Source organism: Salvelinus namaycush, chromosome 16 (assembly GCF_016432855.1).
Source record: "Salvelinus namaycush isolate Seneca chromosome 16, SaNama_1.0, whole genome shotgun sequence".
Taxonomy (NCBI): domain Eukaryota; kingdom Metazoa; phylum Chordata; class Actinopteri; order Salmoniformes; family Salmonidae; genus Salvelinus; species Salvelinus namaycush.
In genome coordinates this window covers 41949509-41968281 of record NC_052322.1, presented here as the reverse complement: position 1 = coordinate 41968281, position 18773 = coordinate 41949509, and the positions used below count along the sequence as shown (strand labels likewise).

The 18773-nt window shown below is 44.9% G+C and overlaps 1 protein-coding gene across 1 annotated transcript; it reads right to left on the bottom strand.

Moving 5' to 3' along the window:
- Positions 1-3486: 3486 nt before the first annotated feature.
- Positions 3487-18279, bottom strand: LOC120061681 (guanine nucleotide-binding protein G(t) subunit alpha-2-like). Its single transcript, XM_039011574.1, has 8 exons — positions 18168-18279; positions 13000-13042; positions 12590-12731; positions 11965-12125; positions 9852-9980; positions 4712-4841; positions 4037-4190; positions 3487-3674 (listed from the first exon to the last, which is right to left on the bottom strand). Exons 1-8 carry the CDS (start codon positions 18277-18279, stop codon positions 3487-3489), a joined length of 1059 nt encoding a protein of 352 aa, XP_038867502.1.
- Positions 18280-18773: the final 494 nt, after the last annotated feature.

Sequence of the window (18773 nt, the reverse complement as noted above, 5' to 3'; positions counted from 1 at the left end):
GGATAGTGTCGAGATGGGGAGGGAGGGACAGGGATAGTGTTGAGATGGGGAGGGAGGATACAGGGATAGTGTCGAGATGGGGAGGGAGAATACAGGGATGGTGTCAAGGGAGGGACCGGGATAGTGTCGAGATGGGGAGGGAGGGACAGGGATAGTGTCGGGGAAATGTTAGCGATATGATTCTCTTCATCCATCCTCCTCACCCTCAGCCGTCTGAACCATAGAAACTCAATTACTAGAAAGGACAAAGCTCTTCAGACCATGGTATGTCCATTCTAGTAATACATTTCTATGGTCTTACCTGACCGTGTAATATAAGTATAATAAGGCTGTAATAATTAGAACCATAAACTCAGCAAAAAAAGAAACATCCTCTCACTGTCAACTGTGTTTATTTTCGGCAAACTTAACATGTGTAAATATTTGTATGAAAATAAGATTCAACCATTGAGACATAAACTGAACAAGTTCCACAGACATGTGACTAACAGAAATTGAATAATGTGCCCCTGAACAAAAGTGGGGGGGGGTCAAAATCAAAAGTAACAGTCGGTATCTGGTGTGGCCACCAGCTGCATTAAGTACTGCAGTGCATCTCCTCCTCATAGACTGCACCAGATTTGCCAGTTCTTGCTGTGAGATGTTACCCCACTCTTCCACCAAGGCACCTGCAAGTTCCCGGACATTTCTGGGGGGAATTGCCCTAGCCCTCACCCTCCGATCCAACAGGTCCCAGACGTGCTCAATTGGATTGAGATCCGGGCTCTTCGCTGGCCATGGCAGAACACTGACATTCCTGTCTTGCAGGAAATCACACACAGAATGAGCAGTATGGCTGGTGGCATTGTCATGCTGGAGGGTCATGTCAGGATGAGCCTGCAGGAAGGGTACCACATGAGGGAGGAGGATGTCTTCCCTGTAACGCACAGCGTTGAGATTTCCTGCAATGACAACAAGCTCAGTCCGTTGATGCTGTGACACACCGCCCCAGACCATGACGGACCTTCCACCTCCAAATCCATCCCGCTCCAGAGTACAGGCCTCGGTGTAACCCTCCTTCATTCGGCGATAAACGCGAATCTGACCATCACCCCTGGTGAGACAACCGCGACTCGTCAGTGAAGTGCACGTTTTGCCAGTCCTGTCTGGTCCAGCGACGGTGGGTTTGTGCCCATAGGCAACGTTGTTGCCGGTGATGTCTGGTGAGGACCTGCCTTACAACAGGCCTACAAGCTCTCAGTCCAGCCTCTCAGCCTTTTGCGGACAGTCTGAACACTGATGGAGGTATTGTGCGTTCCTGGTGTAACTCGGGCAGTTGTTGTTGCCATCCTGTACCTGTCCCGCAGGTGTGATGTTCGGATGTACCGATCCTGTGCAGGTGTTGTTACACGTGGTCTGCCACTGCGAGGACAATCAGCTGTCCGTCCTGTCTCCCTGTAGCGCTGTCTTAGGCGTCTTACAGTACGGACATTGCAATTTATTGCCCTGGCCACATCTGCAGTCCTCATTCTTCCTTGCAGCATGCCAAAGGCACGTTCACACAGATGAGCAGGGACTCTGGGCATCTTTCTTTTGGTGTTTTTCAGAGTCAGTAGAAAGGCCTCTTTAGTGTCCTAAGTTTTCATAACTGTGACCTTAATTGCCTACCGTCTGTAAGCTGTTAGTGTCTTAACGACCGTTCCACAGGTGCATGTTCATTAATTGTTTATGGTTCATTGAACAAGCTTTGGAAACAGTGTTTAAACCCTTTACAATGAAGATCTGTGAAGTTATTTGAATTTTTACGAATTACCTTTGAAAGACAGGGTCCTGAAAAGGGGAAGTTTCTTTTTTTTTTGCTGAGTTTATGTCATTGAGGTATTATGTCAGACATAATACAACATGTCGTGTTTTAATTTAATTTAATTGCAGATGGTCTGTCCACAGCCGGGCCTTATTACAGTGTGTCAGCAGATGGTCTGTCCACAGCCGGGCCTTATTACAGCGTGTCAGCAGATGGTCTGTCCACAGCCAGGCCTTATTACACCGTGTCAGCAGATGGTCTGTCCACAGCCGGGCCTTATTACACCGTGTCAGCAGATGGTCTGTCCACAGCCGGGCCTTATTACAGCGTGTCAGCAGATGGTCTGTCCACAGCCGGGCCTTATTACAGCGTGTCAGCAGATGGTCTGTCCACAGCCAGGCCTTATTACAGTGCGTCAGCAGATGGTCTGTCCACAGCCAGGCCTTATTACAGTGTGTCAGCAGATGGTCTGTCCACAGCCGGGCCTTATTACAGCGTGTCAGCAGATGGTCTGTCCACAGCCAGGCCTTATTACAGTGCGTCAGCAGATGGTCTGTCCACAGCCAGGCCTTATTACACCGTGTCAGCAGATGGTCTGTCCACAGCCGGGCCTTATTACAGCGTGTCAGCAGATGGTCTGTCCACAGCCGGGCCTTATTACAGCGTGTCAGCAGATGGTCTGTCCACAGCCAGGCCTTATTACAGTGCGTCAGCAGATGGTCTGTCCACAGCCAGGCCTTATTACACCGTGTCAGCAGATGGTCTGTCCACAGCCGGGCCTTATTACAGCGTGTCAGCAGATGGTCTGTCCACAGCCGGGCCTTATTACAGCGTGTCAGCAGATGGTCTGTCCACAGCCAGGCCTTATTACAGCGTGTCAGCAGATGGTCTGTCCACAGCCGGGCCTTATTACAGCGTGTCAGCAGATGGTCTGTCCACAGCCAGGCCTTATTACAGTGCGTCAGCAGATGGTCTGTCCACAGCCAGGCCTTATTACAGTGCGTCAGCAGATGGTCTGTCCACAGCCAGGCCTTATTACAGTGTGTCAGCAGATGGTCTGTCCACAGCCAGGCCTTATTACAGTGTTTCAGCAGATGGTCTGTCCACAGCCGGGCCTTATTACAGTGTGTCAGCAGATGGTCTGTTCACAGCCAGGCCTTATTACAGTGTTTCAGCAGATGGTCTGTCCACAGCCAGGCCTTATTACAGTGTTTCAGTAGATGGTCTGTCCACAGCCAGGCCTTATTACAGCGTGTCAGCAGATGGTCTGTCCACAGCCAGGCCTTATTACAGTGTTTCAGTAGATGGTCTGTCCACAGCCAGGCCTTATTACAGTGTTTCAGTAGATGGTCTGTCCACAGCCAGGCCTTATTACAGCGTGTCAGCAGATGGTCTGTCCACAGCCAGGCCTTATTACATTTTTTTATTAGATGGTCTGTTCACAGCCGGGCCTTATTACAGTGTTTCAGTAGATGGTCTGTCCACAGCCAGGCCTTATTACAGTGTTTTAGTAGATGGTCTGTCCACAGCCGGGCCTTATTACAGCATGTCAGCAGATGGTCTGTTCACAGCCGGGCCTTGTTTCAGTGAGGCCACAGGACTAATGTCGGTCCTACATAGTGATTTCCTGTTCGGCACTGAGGTGTGTGCGTGTGTCAGGCAGTAATACAGGCCGTCATACTGTACCTTCAGTCAGGAGCTGCTCAGAACAGCCCGGTGTCTTTTAGGTTGGTTTTGATGACGTCTGTGATGGTGTTGAAGGCCTGGTTCACGTCCTGTGTGTCTACAGCGCAGGTGATGTGGGTGTAGATGGGTTTCTCCGCCTGCTTCAAGTTCAGAGACTCAAACTGCATCTTCACGTGGTTGCTGGCTTCTTCGTATGTGTTAGGCCCTATAGGGAGATAAGAAGAGAGCTGTAAAAACTGATCAGAGACAAGTTGCTGGCGTCTTCGTATGTGTTTGACAGAGGGAATAAGAGGGAGTTTCTTATTGTGTTTTTTAATTGAGTCAGAAAGATTATATATATCATTTTTTATTTATCCTTTATTTAACTAGGCAAGTCAGTTAAGAACAAATTATTATTTACAATGACAGCCAAACCCGGACGACGCTGGGCCAATTGTGCGCAGCCCTATGGGACGCCGGATGTGATGCAGCCTGGAGTCATTCATCACACACGGTGAATAAACTCAAAACGAAAGGTCAAAAGGTCATGGAAAACAACATGTTTGCCATTTGGGACTCAGGACTCACCATCGTAGTCGGGGAAGCAGACATTGAGGTGGACATTCTTGATCTTCTCTTGGAAGATGTCCTTCTTGTTGAGGAAGAGCACGTGGGTGGTGTCCTCGAAGAACCTGTGGTTGCAGATACTGTTGAACAGGTGGAGAGACTCGTGCATGCGGTTCTGAAAAGAGAAGAGGACAGAAGGATGGGGTCATCGTCATCGCCGGGCTACAAAAGGATCAAGCTCAACCTCCACCAACTAGCTGCGGTCACACTGGCTGGTGAGGTTTACAATATGGTTGAACGTTATCAGCGTCTCCTCCCTCTCATCTGTACCCTCCTTTTTTAGTTTACTTTAACTTTGAAGTGTGTGTGTGTGTGTGTGTGTGTGTGTGTGTGTGTGTGTGTGTGTGTGTGTGTGTGTGTGTGTGTGTGTGTGTGTGTGTGTGTGTGTGTGTGTGAAACTGTGTGTGTGTGAAACTGTGTGTGTGTGAAACTGTGTGTGTGTGAAACTGTGTGTGTGTGAAACTGTGTGTGTGTGAAACTGTGTGTGTGTGAAACTGTGTGTGTGTGAAACTGTGTGTGAGTGAAACTGTGTGTGTGTGTGTGTGAGTGAGTGAGTGAAACTGTGTGTGTGTGAGTGAGTGAGTGAGTGAAACTGTGTGTGTGTGTGAGTGAAACTGTGTGTGTGTGTATAATCACCATTTCCTCGTCCTCCAGCAGCACCAGGTCATACGCGCTGAGGGAACTACAGAACAGGATGCAATGGACGCCCTGGAAACAGTGGATCCACTTCTTCCTCTCTTCCCTTCTGCCGCTCATATCAAACATCCTGTCCGTCAGAGAGACACAACAATCAATCAATTAACCAATCAATCAATTATAAAACCCCTTTTTACAGGAGAGGAGCGGTCAGTAACTCCAGTACAGTATCATGAGCTCCTCCAGTGTGTGCTTTTTACACATAGTTGGTGTATATGGTGAGAGCGTGATACTTGTAATACAAAGATTGATGGTTCAACTCCAGCAGGAATCACATACAAATACTGAAAATACATGCACACTGTACTATACGTTGCTATGGTAAAGACACTACTACGTTGCTACGGTATAGACACTACTACGCTGCTACGGTATAGACATTACTACGTTGCTACGGTAAAGACAGTACTACGTTGCTACAGTATAGACAGTACTACGTTGCTACGGTATAGACACTACTACGTTGCTACGGTATAGACACTACTACATTGCTACGGTATAGACACTGCTATGTTGCTACGGTACAGACACTGCTACGTTGCTACGGTATAGACACTGCTACGTTGCTACGGTATAGACACTGCTACGTTGCTACGGTATAGACACTACTACGTTGCTACGGTATAGACACTGCTACGTTGCTACGGTACAGACACTACTACGTTGCTACGGTAAAGACACTACTATGTTGCTACGGTATAGACACTACTATGTTGCTACGGTATAGACACTACTACGTTGCTACGGTACAGACACTACTACGTTGCTACGGTACAGACACTACTACGTTGCTACGGTACAGACACTACTACGTTGCTACGGTACAGACACTACTACGTTGCTACGGTAAAGACACTACTACGTTGCTACGGTAAAGACACTACCACGTTGCTACGGTAAAGACACTACCACGTTGCTACGGTACAGACACTACCACGTTGCTACGGTATAGACACTGCTACGTTGCTACGGTATAGACACTACTACGTTGCTACGGTATAGACACTACTACGTTGCTACGGTATAGACACTACTACGTTGCCACGGTATAGACACTACTACGTTGCTACGGTACAGACACTACTACGTTGCTACGGTACAGACACTACTACGTTGCTACGGTACAGACACTACTACGTTGCTACGGTAAAGACAGTACTACGTTGCTACGGTAAAGACACTACTACGTTGCTACGGTATAGACACTACTACGTTGCTATGGTAAAGACACTACTACGTTGCTACGGTATAGACACTACTACGTTGCTACGGTATAGACACTACCACGTTGCTACGGTAAAGACACTACCACGTTGCTACGGTACAGACACTACCACGTTGCTACGGTATAGACACTGCTACGTTGCTACGGTATAGACACTACTACGTTGCTACGGTATAGACACTACTACGTTGCTACGGTATAGACACTACTACGTTGCCACGGTATAGACACTACTACGTTGCTACGGTACAGACACTACTACGTTGCTACGGTACAGACACTACTACGTTGCTACGGTACAGACACTACTACGTTGCTACGGTAAAGACAGTACTACGTTGCTACGGTAAAGACACTACTACGTTGCTACGGTATAGACACTACTACGTTGCTACGGTATAGACACTACTACGTTGCTACGGTACAGACACTACCACGTTGCTACGGTAAAGACACTACTATGTTGCTACGGTATAGACACTGCTACGTTGCTACGGTATAGACACTGCTACGTTGCTACGGTATAGACACTACTACGTTGCTACGGTATAGACACTGCTACGTTGCTACGGTACAGACACTACTACGTTGCTACGGTACAGACACTACTACGTTGCTACGGTATAGACACTACTACATTGCTACGTTAAAGACACTACCAAGTTGCTACGGTGAAGACACTACTACGTTGCTACGGTATAGACACTACTACGTTGCTACGGTATAGACACTACTACGTTGCTACGGTATAGACACTGCTACGTTGCTACGGTATAGACACTGCTACGTTGCTACGGTAAAGACACTACTACGTTGCTACGGTAAAGACACTGCTACGCTGCTACGGTATAGACACTGCTACGTTGCTACGGTATAGACACTACTACGTTGCTACGGTATAGACACTACTACGTTGCTACGGTATAGACACTGCTACATTGCTACGGTAAATATGGAAAAGGAGGACTGAGCATGCCCCCATTCTCATCGACGGGGCTGTAGTGGAGTTGGTTGAGAGCTTCAAGTTCCTTGGCGTCCACATCACCAATAAACGAACATAGTCCAAGCACACCAAGACAGTCGTGAAGAGGGCATGACAAAGCCTATTCCCCCTCAGGAGACTGAAAAGAATCGGCATGGGTCCTCAGATCCTCAAAATGTTCTACAGCTGCACCATCGAGCGCATCCTGACGGGTTGCATCACCGCCTGGTATGGCAACTTCTCGGCTTCTGACCGCAAGGTACAACAGAGGGTAGTGAGTACGGCCCAGTACATCACTGCGGCCAAGCTTCCTGCCATCCAGGATCTCTATACCAGGCGGTGTCAGAGGAAGGCCCTAAACATTTTCAAGGACTGCAGCCACCCCAGTCATAGACTGTTCTCTCTGCTACCGCACGGCAAGCGGTACCGGAGCACCAAAGTCTGGGACCAAAACGCTCCTTAACAGCCATAAGCCATAAGACTCCTGAACAGCTAGTCAAAGGGCTACCCAGACCCCACTTTTATGCTGCTACTAATCTCTGTTTATTATCTATGCATAGTCACTTTAACTCTACCTACATGTACATATTACCTCAATTACCTCGAACTAACTGGTGCCCCCGCACATTGACTCTACTGGTACCCCCTGTATATAGCCTCCACCTTGACTCTGTCCTGGTACCCCCTGTATATAGGCTCCACATTGACTCTGTACCGGTACCCCCTGTATATAGCCTCCACATTGACTCTGTACCGGTACCCCCTGTATATAGCCTCCACATTGACTCTATACCGGTACCCCCTGTATATAGCCTCCACATTGACTCTGTACCGGTACCCCCTGTATATAGCCTCCACATTGACTCTGTACCGGTACCCCCTGTATATAGCCTCCACATTGACTCTGTACCGGTACCCCCTGTATATAGCCTCCACTATGTCTCTGTACTGGTACCACCCTGTATATAGCCTCCACATTGGCTCTGTACCGGTACCCCCTGTATATAGCCTCCACACTGACTCTGTACCGGTACCCCCTGTATATAGCCTCCACATTGACTCTGTACCGGTACCTCCTGTATATAGCCTCCACATTGACTCTGTACCGGTACCCCCTGTATATAGCCTCCACATTGACTCTGTACCGGTACCCCCTGTATATAGCCTCCACATTGGCTCTGTACCGGTACCCCCTGTATATAGCCTCCACTATGTCTCTGTACTGGTACCCCCCTGTATATAGCCTCCACATTGGCTCTGTACCGGTACCCCCTGTATATAGCCCCTGTATATAGCCTCCACATTGGCTCTGTACCGGTACCCCCTGTATATAGCCCCTGTATATAGCCTCGCTATTGTTATTTTACTGCTGCTGTTTAATTATTTGTTACTTTTATTTTACATTTTTTACATCACACTTATTTTTCTTAACTTCTTAAGCATTGTTGGTTAAGGGCTTGTAAGTAAGTATTTCACTGTAAGGTCTACACCTGATGTATTCTGCACATGTGACAAATAACATTAGATTTGATTTAACACTGCTACTTTGCTACAGTAAAGCCATTACTTCAGCAGCCATGTCCCAACAGTCCTGTGACCAGGCAGCCAAGAATCACTCTCTCATTAAGATGTAGCCCTGCCTTAAGTTGGGCTGTGTTTACAGAGACAGACCAATTCTGATATTTTGCCCGGTTATTGGCAAAAGAACTGATCTGATTGGTCAAAAGACCAAGTAGTGAAAAATAATATCAGAATTGGGCTGTCTGTGTAAACACAGCCTTAGACTTGTAAGCCCAAATGCTGCTTTCAGATCACAAGGATTTTCTCTTGGTCTAATGCAGGGCTTTCAACCATGTTCCTGGAGAGCTACCGTCCTGTATTTTTTTCATTCCAATCCCAATCTAGTCCACCTGATTCTAATAATTAACTGGTTGATACACAGAATCAGGTTAGTTACAACTGGGGCTGGAGTGAAAACCTACAGGAGGGTATCTCTCCAGGAACAGGGTTGGAGTTAAAACCTACAGGAGGGTTTCTCTCCAGGAACAGGGTTGAAGTTAAAACCTACAGGAGGGTCTCTCTCCAGGAACAGGGCTGGAGTGAAAACCTACAGGAGGGTATCTCTCCAGGAACAGGGTTGGAGTGAAAACCTACAGGAGGGTATCTCTCCAGGAACAGGGTTGGAGTGAAAACCTACAGGAGGGTAGTTCTCCAGGAACAGGGTTGGAGTGAAAACCTACAGGAGGGTATCTCTCCAGGAACAGGGTTGGAGTGAAAACCTACAGGAGGGTATCTCTCCAGGAACAGGGTTGGAGTTAAAACCTACAGGAGGGTTTCTCTCCAGGAACAGGGTTGGAGTTAAAACCTACAGGAGGGTCTCTCTCCAGGAACAGGGTTGGAGTTAAAACCTACAGGAGGGTTTCTCTCCAGGAACAGAGTTGGAGTTAAAACCTACAGGAGGGTATCTCTCCAGGAACAGGGTTGGAGTTAAAACCTACAGGAGGGTAGTTCTCCAGGAACAGGGCTGGAGTGAAAACCTACAGGAGGGTATCTCTCCAGGAACAGGGTTGGAGTACCCTGGTCTAATGGTTAAGATGTTGGGTAAGAAGTCGCTGGTTCAATCGCACCAGTTACACTACCTCGCCTTCATTTGACATCTTTGCAGGTGAACTATAATGTACTGTGACAAAGGAGCCAGGTCGTTCGCTTTCTGTAGCTCACCTGAATTTGACATCTTTACAGGTGAACTATAATGTACTGTGACAAAGGAGCCAGGTTGTTAGCTTCTGTAGCTCACCTGAATTTGACGTCTTTGCAGGTGAACTATAATGTACTGTGACAAAGGAGCCAGGTCGTTAGCTTCTGTAGCTCACCTGAATTTGACATCTTTACAGATGAACCTCTCCTCATTGACCCCGCCGGTCTTGATCCTGCACCGAAGGATGTCCTGGTCGTTAGGGGTGAAGTCAGCATGGGTGATGCGCTCCAGGTCACTGAGGAAGCTGTGTGAGAGGCAGTCAATCAATTAATCAATCAAGATCAGATCACTGAGTTAGCTGTGGGAGAGAGGCAGAGTAAATCAATCAACTAATCAATCAAATGTATTTATAAAGCCTTTTTTAGATCAGCAGTTATCACAGAGTGCTTTACAGTAACTAGACCCCAAAGACAACAGCACTGTGTAGCACCCACAGAGGCCATAGACCAGGGATCCACAACTGGCGGCCCGCAGGCCAAACTTTGGCCCGTGATTGATTTTATTTGGCCCCTTAATTTTTCTGAACACCAAAAAAAACACTGAACAAAAATATAAATGCAACATGTTACATTTTCAAAGATTTTTACTGAGTTACAGTTCATATAAGCAAATCAGTTAATTTAAATATATGAATTAGGCCCTAATCTATTGATTTCACATGACTGGGAATACAGATATGCATCTGTTGGTCACAGATACCTTAAAAAAAAAAGGTAGGGGCGTGGATCAGAAAACCAGTCAGTATCTGGTGTGACCATCATTACCCTTATGCAGCGCAACATCTCCTTCACATAGAGTTGATCAGGCTGTTGATTCTGGCCTGTGGAATGTTGTCCATCTCCTCTTCAATGGCTGTGCGTAGTTGCTGGATATTGGCAGGAACTGGAACACGCTGTTGTACACATGCTCAATGGGTGTTCTGTTTGGTGAGTATGCAGGCCATGGAAGAACTGGGATATTTTTCAGCTTTCATGAATTGTGTACAGATCCTTGAGACGGGGCCATGCATTATCATGCCGAAAAGGTGATGACAGCTGATAAACGGTACAACAATTGGCCTCAGGATCTCATCACGATATCTCATTGTCATCCATAAAATGCAATTGTGTTCGTTGTCCGTGGCTTATGCCTGCCCATACCGTAACCCCACCGCCACCATGGGGCACTCTGTTCACAACGTTGACGTCAGCAAACCGCTGGCCTACACGACGGTACCCCGGGATTCATCCATGAAGAGCACACTTCTCCAGTGTGCCAGTGGCCATTGAAGGTGAGCATTTGCCCACTGAAGTCGGTTACAACGCCGAACTGCAGTCAGGTCAAGATCCTGGTGAGGACAACGAGCACGCAAATGAGCTTCCCTGAGACGATTTCTGAACATTTCTACAGAAATTCTTCCATTGTGCAAACCCACAGTTTCATCAGATGTCCGGGTGGCTCGTCTCAGACGATCCCGCATGGGAAGAAGCCGGATGTGGATGTCCTGGGCTGGCGTGGTCGCACGTGGTCTACGGTTGTGTAGGCCGGTTGGGCGTTCTGCCAAATTCTCTAAAACGGCAATGGAGACGGCTTATGGTAGAGAAATTAACATTCAATACTCTGGTGGACATTCCTGCAGTCAGCATGCCAATTGCACACTCCCCTCAACGTGAGACAGCTGTGGCATTGTGTTGTGTGACAAAACTGCACATTTTAGTGGCCTTTTATTGTCCCCAGTACAAGGTGCACCTGTGTAATGATCATGCTGTTTAATCAGCTTCTTGATATGCCACACCTGTAAAGTGGCTGGATTATCTTGGCAAATGAGAAATGCTCACTAACAGGGATGTAAACAAATCTGAGCACTAAATTAGATAGAAAACCTTTTTGTGCGTATGGACAATTTCTGGGATCTTTTATTTCAGCTCATGAAACATGGAACCAACACTTTACATGTTGCGTTTATATTTTTGTTCAGTATAAAAGACTGTAAAAACACCAGAAAAGTTTTTTAATTTTGGAAATCTGTTCCAAAGTATTCCCATGCATAACAGATGGATATATGTGATCGTATACAAATGTCAGAAAGATTTGAAATGGTCTTTTAGTCAAATATATCTGTTTATGCTTCTTGCTGTCAATTTGCAGTCTACAAATTATTTGTAATTACGTTCCGCCGGCCCCCTGACCATCCGATCAACAACAAAAACGGCTTGTGCTTGAATCTGGTTATTGATCCGTAAACTCACTAGTGAGCGGAGTCGAGGAGATGATAGCCCTCAGCTGCTGACTCGAAACACTCCTGGATGCCAGGGTCCATCCACAGCTTCTTGATGCACTCAGCCAGCTCAGGAGACATGGTTCCCTCCTCAGTAGAGTTGGATAGGTTCTCCAGCTTCGTGCCTTCATCCTGGACACACAGAGAACAACACCCATACATGCATCAGTATAGTATAACGTAGTATAACATAGTATAACATAGTATAACGTAACATAACCAGGCAGAAAAGAAACGCCTGAAGATCCATCTACATTCTGACGAGAATACAAAAACAAACTGTGGGGGGAGGTTCTCTTCTGCACCAGTCAACCAATCAAAGTGAATGTGGAGGAGGAGTTAAGATAAAGTCTCACCGCCTTAACGTCCAAAAAAGAGGAAGTCACGTCACAGGCTTTCATTCCATTTCCCCTGACAACCGGAACTTCCGGTTGTAGTATAAACTCCGCAGTAGTATAAAATGTCTACAGTATAGTATAACATGTCTATACAGTATATTAAAGTATAACATGTCTATATAGTACAGTATATTATTATATGTTGTAGTATAGTTTTACACACATCACACACACAAACACCCAGCCTGCAGTACCCACCTCCGCGGCCGGTGATCCGTACTTGATCCCCAGGATGCTCATGCCTCTGACGATGGACAGAGCTGACTGCAGGACGTTACCAAAGATCACCCCTCTGGACGTCACCTTCTCCTCCTTATTAAAACCACCCAGGTGGAGGATTCTGTGAAGAAGTATTTCGTTAGTATTGAGTAATTCCACTTTAAAAAAATAATAATTGTTTAACGTAGTCTTTGTGCATAGAGTTGTATGGTTTGTGACATCTGAGTCTCAGTATCACTCTGTTAATTAACGTGGAATTTCCCTGTGGCTCAATTATCCAAACTGCCACCTAGTGGTGCTTTTGTGGCAATGCAGCTCACTTCTCTGCTGCCCCATATTAACAGCGAGAGAGAACCTAAAAGCGTACTTAATTTGTAACTTAAACTTACTTCATTTGTTTTACAATGGTGCTTTTCCCTGACTCCTCAGCACCTGAAAGAAAACAAAAATACACAATTTATTACTACCGTTAAATAAAGGTCAACAATGTCATTTTTAATTACAAGGGTTTCATCAGTGACTGGCTCAAAAAAAACGAGCTGACAAGGTGAAAAACCTGCCGAAGTGCCCTTGAGCAAGGCACTTAATCCTAATTAGCTCCAGGGGTGTTGTACTACTATGACTGACCCCTGTAAAACAACACATTTCACTACACTATCCGGTGTACGTGACAATAAAATATCTTAATAGTCCTGGACCTGGTGGCCAGTGAAACATAGGTTTATTCCCAAATGGCACCCTCTTTCCTATATAGTGCCCTCATTTTGACCAGAGCCCTATAGAACCCTCTTTCCTATATAGTGCCCTCATTTTGACCAGAGCCCTATAGAACCCTCTTTCCTATATAGTGCCCTAATTTTGACCAGAGCCCTATGGAACCTTCTTTCCTATATAGTGCCCTAATTTTGACCAGAGCCCTATGGAACCCTCTTCCCTACATAGTGCCCTCATTTTGACCAGAGCCCTATAGAACCCTCTTCCCTACATAGTGCCCTAATTTTGACCAGAGCCCTATAGAACCTTCTTTCCTATATAGTGCCCTAATTTTGACCAGAGCCCTATGGAACCCTCTTCCCTACATAGTGCCCTCATTTTGACCAGAGCCCTATAGAACCCTCTTCCCTACATAGTGCCCTAATTTTGACCAGAGCCCTATAGAACCCTCTTCCCTACATAGTGCCCTAATTTTGACCAGAGCCCTATGGGACAGATTGAAAATAGAGCAGTTTGATAGAACAGGCTGTGTGGAGATCACGGACATCTCCTTACTGGGACTCAGAACACAACAGGACAAAGGTCTGGATGTCACTTAAAAACCTTAATTTTTAAAAACCTTCATTTTAAACACTATTGTTTGATCCGTGCTTAATAGGATGCCAGAGGCAGCCTGGATCTCTGAGACTTCAGGAAAAAAAGACCTTGATGTCACCTAAAATCTTTATTTTAAACCTTTAAAACTAAAATACTATGGGTGCCGACCCCAACATGTAACCAGACCAGACCAGAACCAGATCAGATGGACCCTTATTCCCTACATAGTACGCTACTTTTGACCAGAGTCCTATGGAACCCTCTTTCCTACATAATGCTCTACTTTTGACCAGAGTCCTATGGAACCCTCTTTCCTACATAGTGCACTACTTTTGACCAGAGTCCTATGGAACCCTCTTCCCTACATAGTGCTCTACTTTTGACCAGAGTCCTATGGAACCCTCTTTCCTACATAATGCTCTACTTTTGACCAGAGTCCTATGGAACCCTCTTTCCTACATAATGCTCTACTTTTGACCAGAGTCCTATGGAACCCTCTTCCCTACATAATGCTCTACTTTTGACCAGAGTCCTATGGAACCCTCTTCCCTACATAGTGCACTACTTTTGACCAGAGTCCTATGGAACCCTCTTCCCTTCATAGTGCACTACTGCTTAAATAGGGTTCCGTTTGGGACGCGACCTGGTTCTCTCAGGCAGATTAGGACAAAGGCCTTGGTGTCACTTATTTAAACCCCTTTATTTAAACACCATATTGAAAAGAAGCCCCCGGCTTTATTGTGTTTTTAGCCTCGCTAACTGTTCATGTTTGTAATGCTGTGTCCAGCTGGATCAACCTACTACTTTCAAAGATTAAGAGAAAGTTAGACGCACAAATATCATACCCCCCAAAAATGCTAACCTCCCCTTATTTAAATGGTAGTCATGGTATCTGTAGTCATGGTATCTGTAGTCATGGTGTCATCCACATTAATGTAGAAGTGTTTAGAAACATATTCTATTCTTATTTACAATAAAAGTGACTCCAAAATGACACAATACATTATTTACCATTAATTTCTGTTGGGCACAAAATAATCTGAAACACAACAGAAACCAAGAGCGAACGCATCCAACAGCTTTGTAGAGTCACAAGCTTGATGTAGTCATTACTGTGCTATCAATATGGGACCAAATACTTCACTTTTTACCACTTTAATACTCAAGTGAATTTGTCCCAATAGTTTTGCTCCCCTAAAATGGGAGGACTATGTACATAAAGTACTGTCATTTCTAAACGGTTCACCTGATATGGATGAAAATACCCTCAAATTAAAGCTGACAGTCTGCACTTCAATGTCATTGTTTGATTTCAAGTATAAAGCCAAAATAAGAAAAATGCTTCACTATTCCAATGATTAGGGAGGGCACTGTATATACTGACTGTTTCTGGATCTGACCTTTGGCCTTGATTGAGACTTTAAGTGGCTACATGCAGAGAGGCTAAGGGAATTACCCTTTTCACACTACTGAACTTCAGCCCAGTCAAACCCTGCTGATCTGAGAACCCTGCTGATCTGAGAACCCATCTGAACCCTGCTGAACCCTGCTGATCTGAGAACCCTGCTGATCTGAGAACCCATCTGAACCCTGCTGATCTGAGAACCCTGCTGAACCCTGCTGATCTGAGAACCCTGCTGATCTGAGAACCCATCTGAACCCTGCTGATCTGAGAACCCTGCTGAACCCTGCTGATCTGAGAACCCTGCTGATCTGAGAACCCTGCTGATCTGAGAACCCATCTGAACCCTGCTGATCTGAGAACCCATCTGAACCTATACATCATAGGTGCTGGAAGAGGAACTAGGTGAAAAGAATACTGTAAGTCAGAGCCAGCACAGTTTGGATTGGGTCGGAATGATGTACTTAAATAAAAATACATTAATGTACTACTTCAGTCATTTTTTGATGTCTCTGTACTTTACTATTTATATTTTATAAAACTTTTACTTTTACTTCACTACATTCCTAAAGAAAATAATGTACTTTTTACTCCATACATTTTCCCTGACACACAAAAGTAGTCTTTGAAATGATTTATACTTTTACTTTTGATACTTAAGTATATTTTAGCAATTACATTTACTTTTGATACTTATATATATATTTACAACCAAATACTTTTAGACTTTTACTCAAGTAGTATTTTACTGGGTGACTTTCACTTATACTTGAGTCATTTTCTATTAAGGTATCTTTACTTTTACTCAAGTATGACAATTGGGTACATTTTCCACCACTGTGTGAAAGTACAGTTTGGATTGGGTCAGCGTGATAGTGTGAAAGGTTAAATGCTGTCTGACGAGAGGACTGGATTCTGAGACTGGACTAAACCAGTTAGAGTAATAAGCTTGGCCTCTCGTCAGCAAAGGGTACATGATTGACTTGGACCTAAAGTAGTGATTCTTTCAGCACCTCACTGTGTCCTGACTTTCCCCTGGACTTCTGGGAGGGAGCAATGTACCTCAAGGAGAAATGTACTTCAATGTACCTCAGGGAGAAATGTACCTCAGGGAGAAATGTACTTCAATGTACCTCAGGGAGAAATGTACTTCAATGTACCTCAGGGAGAAATGTACCTCAGGGAGAAATGTACTTCAATGTACCTCAGGGAGAAATGTACCTCGGGGAGCAATGTACTTCAATGTACCTCAGGGAGCAATGTACTTCAATGTACCTCAGGGAGCAATGTACCTCAATGTACCTCAGGGAGCAATGTACTTCAATGTACCTCAGGGAGCAATGTACTTCAATGTACCTCAGGGAGCAATGTACCTCAATGTACCTCAGGGAGAAATGTACCTCAGGGAGAAATGTACCTCAATGTACCTTAAAGCTCTTAGTCTGTACTTTAACAATGTTCCTTATTTTCTAGGTTCAGTCACATATATCTTAAAACATTCTAAGAGAAAGAACATTATGCCTTGATCGGTGTTTGTTTGCTCTTAACTGTCAATGTTCAGACAAAGTGTTGCTCTTAACCAGGGCTGCCTAACCCTCTTCCTGTAGATCTACAGTCCTGTGGGTTTTCAGTCCAACCCTAATTTAACACACCTGATTCTACTTATTAGCTGCTCAACAAGACCTTATTAACTAGCTGAATCAGATACACTAAATTAGGGAAACCTACAGGACAGTCGATCTCCAGGAAGAGGGTTTTGGCAGCCCTGCTCTTAACTGTCAATGTTCAGACAAAGTGAATAATCAATTCACAGACAAAAACAGGACTTAATTGTCAATATTTGATTGAAATGGGACCATAGAGAAAGTATCATATCATTTGATGGACTATATTAAACAGTAGAAACATTAAATGTGCAAATTACAGTTGTTTTTCAAACAGGTGACATCTGGTCAACTCAATTTAATTTTAAATAGTTTTAGTGCTATCCAGAGACCAAATGTGTTGTGTTAAATATCGTATCATATGCCACAACAAATATCCTGTTTATTATTCCATGGTATTTAGTTTAAATATATCCAGTTTCTCTATGAACAGTTTCTCTATGAACAGTTTGTCTATGAACAGTTTCTCTATGAACAGTTTGTCTATGAACAGTTTGTCTATGAACAGTTTCTCTATGAACAGTTTCTCTATGGACAGTTTCTCTATGAACAGTTTCTCTATGGACAGTTTCTCTATGGACAGTTTCTCTATGGACAGTTTCTCTATGGACAGTTACTCTATGGACAGTTTGTCTATGAACAGTTTGTCTATGAACAGTTTGTCTATGAACAGTTTGTCTATGAACAGTTTGTCTATGAACCGTTTCTCTATGAACCCTTTCTCTATGAACAGTTTCTCTATGGACAGTTTCTCTATGAACTGAACCGTTTCTCTATGAACCGTTTCTCTATGAACAGTTTCTCTATGGACAGTTTCTCTATGAACTGAACCGTTTCTCTATGAACCGTTTCTCTATGAACAGTTTCTCTATGAACTGAACAGTTTCTCTATGAACAGTTTCTCTATGAACAGAACAGTTTCTCTATGAACTGAACAGTTTCTCTATGAACTGAACAGTTTCTCTATGAACTGAACCGTTTCTCTATGAACAGTTTCTCTATGAACAGTTTCTCTATGAACAGGGTAAAAATATAATGTGGGATCCTAACATTTTAGCCATTAGACCAAAAGGACATCGTTCTGGTTTCAAAGTCTCAGATAGGGTTAACTCTTCACAATAACATAATGATTTTAAAATCACCTCCGATACATTCACACCAACGGGTTCAGTTCACTTACCCAGCATCAGTACTTTCACTGCCTTGGACTCGGCCAGCTGCTTCTTCAGCTCCTTGGAGTCTATCCCCTCCTCTCCTTCCATCTCCAGATCCTCAGGCTCGTCCATCGACATCTTGGCGGTTAGTTGTCCCGGAGTGCCTAGTTACACAGAAACAGCCTTTCAGTCACTAAACGATGTGTGATCGACCCAGATAAAGGAACAATCAGTTAGATCGTTAGGTAGTTGTTGGCTAAGTAGGCTACTGTTCAAAGGTTGAGTCAGAGTGTCGCTCCTCTGCAGGCTCAGGTGCTAAATGTCACTCGGGTAGTCTCTGTGGTTTAAAGCTCATGTCATAGAACATGGAACCAGAAGCCAAATCCTATTAACACAGCTAATCAGGCCTGGACTGAAGAGACCAAAACACGACCAATTTGACTCCGCTACGGTTGGTTAGGGATTTGGCTCCTCCTACGGTTGGTTAGGGATTTGGCTCCTCCTACGGTTGGTTAGGGATTTGGCTCCTCCTACGATTGGTTAGGGATTTGGCTCCTCCTACGATTGGTTAGGGATTTGGCTCCTCCTACGGTTGGTTAGGGATTTGGCTCCTACGGTTGGTTAGGGATTTG

Bases quoted from the DNA above. Each gene is read 5' to 3' on its own strand.
- LOC120061681 (XM_039011574.1), bottom strand. From the start codon at position 18,279: ATGTCGATGGACGAGCCTGAGGATCTGGAGATGGAAGGAGAGGAGGGG. The intron at 13,043-18,167 runs GTAAGTGAACTG...GTTTTCTTTCAG, and splicing joins AGTGAAAGTACTGATGCTGG to GTGCTGAGGAGTCAGGGAAA. The intron at 12,732-12,999 runs GTAAGTTTAAGT...ACTTCTTCACAG, and splicing joins ACCATTGTAAAACAAATGAA to AATCCTCCACCTGGGTGGTT.